The sequence below is a fragment of the Budorcas taxicolor genome, chromosome 11, assembly GCF_023091745.1.
Source record: "Budorcas taxicolor isolate Tak-1 chromosome 11, Takin1.1, whole genome shotgun sequence".
Lineage (NCBI taxonomy): Eukaryota > Metazoa > Chordata > Mammalia > Artiodactyla > Bovidae > Budorcas > Budorcas taxicolor.
Window position 1 is genome coordinate 141,882,685 of NC_068920.1, and position 6,745 is coordinate 141,889,429.

A 6,745-nucleotide genomic window follows, 5' to 3' on the forward strand; every position below is an offset into this window, starting at 1 on the left:
AAAAAGGCATATATATATAGTAAATTTCTTTACAAAAGTTTCTTAGTTCAAAAAGTGATAAAGTAATATCTACTCAAAACTTTCACAACTCATTTTCATACGAAAATATAAGTATCAAATTTAGTTATGTATCAGCATCATACTAAAGTATACAGGCAGTGTAAGAATTAGTACAGTACATAACAGAGATTAACAATATATTTGTATACAAAACATGCTCCTCAAACATTGAGGTATTACAGTACTTAGGTGTGAACTTCCAGTCTAATACTGGCCGCAAAAGCCACCTCTCATTACCCAGGACGTATACAAAAAGGCAGGTGTGTCCATGGTATTTACAGAAATGTTCCCCAGGGGTATCAGTGGCAAACCCCCAACATGGCATCGGCTGGAACTTAAGCACCATTTTAAAAAGAAGGAATGACTTTCTGTCTGGAAACTTGGAACAAACAAGGTGACTTCAACAGCCCTAGAAGGCTCCCAACGGTCACAGGCTTCAACCGCTGTCTCAGAAGTGACGCACAGGAAAGCCGCCAGGGTCATCAGCATCCCATCAATGCAGGTCCTGGTAGGACCCCTCGTGTCCTGCTCCCCACCCCAGATCCGAACTCGACGGGGGACCGATTTGAAAAGTAAACCAACATTCTTAATGTCAACACAAGGTTTGTTTAAAAAAAAAAAAATCAAAATGTGCAAAGTGGCAGTGACTGTCCAGTTCTGAGATGCGTTCAGCAAGTCCGAGCGTGTTCAATTTTCTTTAGCAACTGCTGCTGTCTGGCCTGCAGCTTCTCCTTCTCCAGCAGAAGCTGGTGCTCCTCGGCCTGGAGGGCGTGGACATACTCGGTGGCCTTTTTCAAAATGACCACTTTGGCGGCCTTCTCGTTCTTCACCAGCTCTGGCACGTGGTCCCTGAGCGTGAGAAAGCTGGAGCGCAGGTCATTGCGGCGCTGGCGCTCCAGGATGTTGTGGTTCCGACGGCGCTCGCTGTCCTCCGAGTCAGAGTTGCGGGGGCTCAAGCTCTTGGCCTTGGGCGGGGGGACACTCTTGAGGGGCCGTGGGGAGGCTTCGCTCTTGATCTTCTTCTGGGGGGGCGCCTCCTCGCTCTCCACGTAGGGCGACGGGGCGGCATAGTTGTGCTGCTGGTGGATGGGGACGCAGCGTTTGAGGATCAGCTCCCCTGACGCAGCCCTCCCGGGGCCCAGGGCTGCACTCTTGGGACGAACGGTGATGGTGAAGGTGGTGACAGCCTTGCTACTGGAGGACGACCGCCGCTTCTCCACAGTCACCACGTCGATCTCCTCCTCTTCGTCTTCCTCCTCCTCGTCTTCATCATCTTTGAGAACAAGATGAGAGTTATTCTCACGGTAAGGCACATAGGAATGCGATATACACAGTCTCACAAGGTAGGCCCCGGCACGTGGTCTGTTATTACTGATCCATCAGCATCAGTCTCTGAACAGAGATGTATATATTTTTTCCCTCCCCATCCTCATCCTCCATTCAAGCTTGAGTGGGTGGCAGAAACAAAAAGAACCTTGGCTTTGGAGTCAAGACAAGTCATCACAGTTTCCCCGTCAATGAAATGGGGAATGACACCATAGGTTAAGTTGAAGGGATAATATATAGACAGAAGCTCAATAAAACAGTAAGCTTTCATCATCGTCGCTAGTCTGCCCCGTAGACTTGTTTATATTTCCATCTCCATACTTAACTGACACTTCTCATTTTAGGAGCCTCAGCTAGCCACTGCTTACACACGATGGAGTTTGATTTTTAAGTCAAATAAACTTAAAGAACAATTTAATTAACTAAAGGAGAAAAATACCTTGTCTTCCATGAACATGAGTTCTATACAGTAAGCAGTTTTTCAACCAACAAAGATTAAACCTTAACTGCAAAGTTGTAATCCACCGGAGCTCTAAACCCAAATAGCGGGCACCTCTTCTCAAAGTCACCACCAACAGCCACAAGAACGTGTAGCATCGTGTGTCCATTCCCCACCCCACCCCCCTTTTCATTTACTACCGGGCTTGGATAGAAAATTATTGTTTAAAATGCAAGCATGAAAATCAAAACACATCTTCGGCTTGATCTGAAGGGGACCGGAAAGCTGAACAATTGTGGGATTTGTTCTAAAGCCGAAATGTGAGGCTGTTCCAGTCTGTGGGTCCCTTTAAGCCAATGTTTTGGTTTTCTGCCAAGAAGACAGCTGTTGGAAGGAAGTGCTTCCTCACCGAAAGCTGTCAAGGCACAGACATTAAAGGGACAGACCCGTTCAAACTGGAGGCTTATCACCAAGTTTCCTTCCAGGAGCCTGGGACCAATCTGTCCTCAGCCCCAAAGGAAATTTAGGCTTTTTATGCATCTGTATTCTGAAAACACTGGATTTCAAGGTCCCAGGCTCCCAGCTCCAGGGACAAGAGCTATTCCAGTATTTGAGTAGAGTGCTTCACTTCCAGGCAAAATCTTGGTTTTAACCCTACCCTTCAGTTTCAGCAGCAGGCACACAATAGAACTAATCAATGAGTGCTCCTGGGTGTGAGCATTCCTAGACAGCCGGCTAAGCGCCCGCCCTCACCTTTGAAGGGCACTGGGTTACAGAAACAACTCGGATCTGAAATTAGTCCTAGAATTCTGGCTAGAAGACAAAACCCGGCCGGTTTTCACTGCACACTGTAAAGAGGCCGCCCCTTGAGAATGCACACAACCGCTGTGGTACTTGCCGCCAGCTGCTCAATAAAGAGAGGGGGGGTGGCCCCACCACCCCCAGCCTTTCCGATCCTCGCTCGCCCGCCGGCCAGCATATCGCCGCCTGCTGGCGACCGACCGGAAGCAAACAGCCCACCACCCAGAGAGAGGGAAGGTACGGAGGTTTGAAAAAATAAAAAATAAAATCGGTACTCGCGATTTGTGCAATGCCCCTTAACTTCCTGCACCCTTAATAGGATTTTGCACAGGCCTGCCGTTTATGGAGCGTCTCTCCAGCCCTGACCTGTGTCTCAGTCTTTTTTCACCCCTTGGGCTAACAGGTTTCTGTCCAAGCAATGCAGCCTGTGGCCCCCTGAACCCCAACTCAGCTTTAACCACTCAACTTTTCCTAATTTGCCCCCCACCCTTGGAGGGCACGCTGCCGAGAGAGATGCGGGACCGGGTGGGGGTCAGTGATGGAGTCAGGCTCCCGGAGGGAGCTGAAGGAACTTCAGTTAACCTGAGGCTGGAGAACACAGCTTTCACTCACCCTCTCCTCCGAACTCTGGGGATCTGCTTGGGAAAAACCTAACCTCTCAGCCATCAGCACTGTCTCCAAAATACTCTCTCCCAAAGCCAGAACTCGTGAACCACAAACGGGGCGGGGCCACCCCAGCCCCAGCGCCCCAAGGAGGCAGCCGGACCCTGGCTCCCGCTTTACCTGAGTCGCTCAGGGTGTCCTCTCCGGAGGTGCTGAGGGCCTTGTGGTCACTGGCGCTGGCCAGGCGGCCGCCGGTGCGCGGAAGGGCGACTACCGGGGCGGCCGCCGGGGCTGCACTGCCCGCCCCCGAAGCGACCGCGGCGGCTGCCGCCGGGGCACCGGCCGGGGAGGCAGGCACGGGCGCGGGCTCGCGCTTGTTCACCGGGAACGGGAAGACCACGGCGGGATCCACGCACTCGGCGGCCGGGTGGGCGAGCTCGGCGGGCAGGGCGGCCCCGGGGCGGCCCGGCCCGGCAGCCGCGGCTCCGTGGCCGCGGCCCGGTGGGCTGGGGGCGCCCGGGGCCGGTGCTGCGGACCCCGCGGCGGGCGGCCGGCCGTGCTGCAGCTTCTCGCTCACCGCGCGCTCCAGCTTCTCGCGGGCTGAGAAGCCGCTCCACATGCAGTCCTGGAGGATGACCGGGTTGGGGGTGAGACCGCCCAGACCCCCCAGGCCGAACGCGTCCTCCTCGGCCGGGTTGCCCCACAGGTCGGCCTCGGGCAACAGCATCTCGGTGGCCCAGTTCGGGGGCTCGGGGCTGTGCTCCGGGAAGGCACGGCTGGGCGACAGAGGGGGGGTGGGCAAAAGCTCAAACTTCTTCCAGATGTCCTCCCCTGGGGGGGTCGAGTCGGGGCCGCCGAAGTAGAAGTCATCTTCGTCCGGGTAGAAGCAGGGCTGCAGCGAGTCAAACTCGAGGTCTGGGTTCTTGCAGATCATGCCCGGCATGGTGGACGCGGTGCAGCTCGGCATCGGCTCGCCTCCTGGCCCCCGAATGAGGGCTTCTTTCCTCTCTGCTCTTTTTAGTTCGGGGGGTGCTTCCTTCCCGTGGGGGGCGTTGAGGGCGGGGGCCTGCGCCAACCTCCGACACTGCAACCGACAGACACACCAGGAGAGGGTTGGCAAGCGGAGCCGGATACGGGGTTGGGGGTGGTGGGGGGGGGGGTACGACAATCAGCGGTCACCCCCTCTTCCTCGGTTCCTCAGTCTCCCCTCCAAGCCCCCCACTCCGCCCAGCGCTCCCGAAGGTGGAGGAAGTTGTGTCTCTCGCTCTCTCCCTCCCTCCTTTTGTGTACAAGCTGTCTACGACAAGGGTGGGAGGGGGCATGCAGATGCGGGGGGTGGTGGCCTGGCTCTGCAACTTTGGAAACTGCCATTTCATTCACACCAGGCAATGCCTGGGGGAAAGGGCTGTTCAAGGCTGCAGAATTCTAGCTCCCACCAGCTCGCAGACAGCCCCGGTGGCACCTAAGTAGGGCCAGCTGCTCAGAGGAAGACCAGGCCTCCAACCCAGCAACTGGGTATAGGATTTAGAGTACCCTCAATTCCTCCTTTGTAAAATTGCCACCTCCGGACCGCAAGCAATAGCGGGGGAAGGGGAGGGGGCGGAATTCAGACAACTTTGCAAATGGAAAAAATCCTTTCTCTATACCGAGACCAACAACAGGCACCTCAATCCTGAATTCGCGCCCCCCGCCTCCCCCCGCCAAAATTTGATGAGACGCCCCCAGCAGTCACTGGCTGCAGGCAAAGTACTGCCAATAGCTGATTCTGAACGTCTCTAACCCCACCCCCGCTGCTCCAAACCCCCAAGTACGCCCTCTTCCTGAGAGAGGCTGAACCCCAGTTCCTGGGAACGGTTCAGGGGCACCAGCGCTAAGAGGGTCTCGCGGAGAGCCGCTGTCTCCTCCGAGCTGGAGCAGCCGTGACCCAGATTACCACCGCAACGGCCTCGCCCTGCTGAACCCTTTTCGTCTTCCTCTGGGGGCACCCTTTGGAGACGAACCCAGTTTCGGGGTGGGGACGCACCAGCTCCCCATCAGTTCAGATGCAGACAAACGTTCTAGAGAAGGGTGAATTTCCTTTCGATGAAGCCATTACACCCCCCTGGCAAGGGCAGTAGAGGATTTAGGGCGGGTCTCTCCAGTCCCGGAGCCTTCGAGAGTGGAACTGGCTTTTCAGGGAAAACCCCGAGATGGTTTTGTTTCGGAAACAGTCCCCCGGGCATATTCGGGCCCCCGGTGCGTCAGCCGCGATCCCGTCCGGGGTTTGCCTTCCAGCCGCGCTCGCCTCTCCCGGGGCGCCGGTCCTTACCTCCCGCCGACTGCCGGGGATCCGGAGGCGATTCTGTGCGGGGGTCTCCGGGTGGCCAGGAACGGGGGGTGGTCCTCGGGTGGCTGCAGTCCGTGCGCGCTTGCGCCTGGCTAGCGCGAGCTCGGCTCCAACCCAGTTCCCAGGAGCCCCCCGCATCCACCCAGCGCGTCCAGACAGATGACTGTCACTGGCTGCGCTTTGAAGCTCGGGGGATATTATTAACTGAAAAATCTGACACACCCGGGGGGCGGGGAGAGAAGGGGGCTGCGGCACAGACAAGGGGGAGGGAGAAAGGCAGAGGAGCGAGGCTTTACCCCGCCCTCTTGATTTCCATAAAAATCAGGGGAGGCGCCAAGGCTTTCGCGCCAAAAGCCACTTGCTTTTCTTCTTTGCAGAACGGAGGCTGCAAAGCTGGGAAGCCCGGGGCGTGCTCCTCCCGCCCTTTTAGACCCCCAGGCTTGCACCGGGTGCACTCTGCGGACCAGCTGCGAATCGAGCCGTGCAATGCCGCACCCAACCCGCGGGCCTGGCCATGGCTCAGCATTTAAAAAAACAAAAAAATTTTTTCCGGAGGGCTCCAGTGGTGTTGGTTGAGGTTGTGGGGTTGGAGCGGGAGGTGGTGGGGGACAGTTCAGAGGCTCCTAACCCAGCCCCCTCTTCGACCGCGCGAGTGTGCAGCTGAGCTCGAGGCCAATGTCCAGCCGGGCAGTGGAGGCGGGGGAGGGCGGGGAAGTGGGTGGTTGCTCGTGGGTGATCTCGGAAGAGAGGCGGGAGCCAGGGTGCAAAGTGGGAGGGAAAGGACGCGCCCATTTAGGAACGAGACCGCCGGAGGTTTTCCTAGTTTTAAATTGAAAGGAGAGGGGCGCCCCCTTGTTTGAAAATAAATAAATAACTGCGGGCGACGAGGGTGGCGCAGCGGTGGTTTCTTCGGCCGAAGGCGACACCTCGCGGAGACCGCGCAGAAAGCGGAGCTGCTGGGCCTGGTCTCGGGGGGCGGGGGCGGGGGCGGGGGGGGGGTCGGAGCGCGGCCACCGGCGCCTTCCAGCCGCCCTGTGAACCTATCCCCACCACCGCGAGGGGGGAGGGGGTGGCGGCTTGGCCCCGTTTCCGCAGGAAATGGGCGAGAGGCTCCCCAAAACGTCTCCATGGGCTCCCGAGTTAGCCTTTCAGAAACCAGGGGTTTCCCGAATTCTGGGGAGGCGGATGAG

The 6,745-nt window shown here is 57.1% G+C and overlaps 1 protein-coding gene across 1 annotated transcript; it reads right to left on the reverse strand.

The window, feature by feature from the left end:
• Nucleotides 1–728: 728 nt before the first annotated feature.
• Nucleotides 729–5,693, reverse strand: MYCN (MYCN proto-oncogene, bHLH transcription factor). The gene is made up of 3 exons (XM_052649507.1): nt 5,538–5,693; nt 3,410–4,313; nt 729–1,333 (listed from the first exon to the last, which is right to left on the reverse strand). The coding sequence occupies exons 1-3, from the start codon at nt 5,691–5,693 to the stop codon at nt 729–731; spliced, it is 1,665 nt and encodes a 554-aa protein (XP_052505467.1).
• Nucleotides 5,694–6,745: the final 1,052 nt, after the last annotated feature.

Coding starts and splice junctions, on each gene's coding strand:
- MYCN (XM_052649507.1), bottom strand. CDS start 5,693: ATGCGGGGGGCTCCTGGGAACTGGGTTGGAGCCGAGCTCGCGCTAGCC. Junction 4,314..5,537: donor TCCCCGGCAGTCGGCGGGAG/GTAAGGACCGGC, acceptor TGTCGGTTGCAG/TGTCGGAGGTTGGCGCAGGC. Junction 1,334..3,409: donor GGACACCCTGAGCGACTCAG/GTAAAGCGGGAG, acceptor TTGTTCTCAAAG/ATGATGAAGACGAGGAGGAG.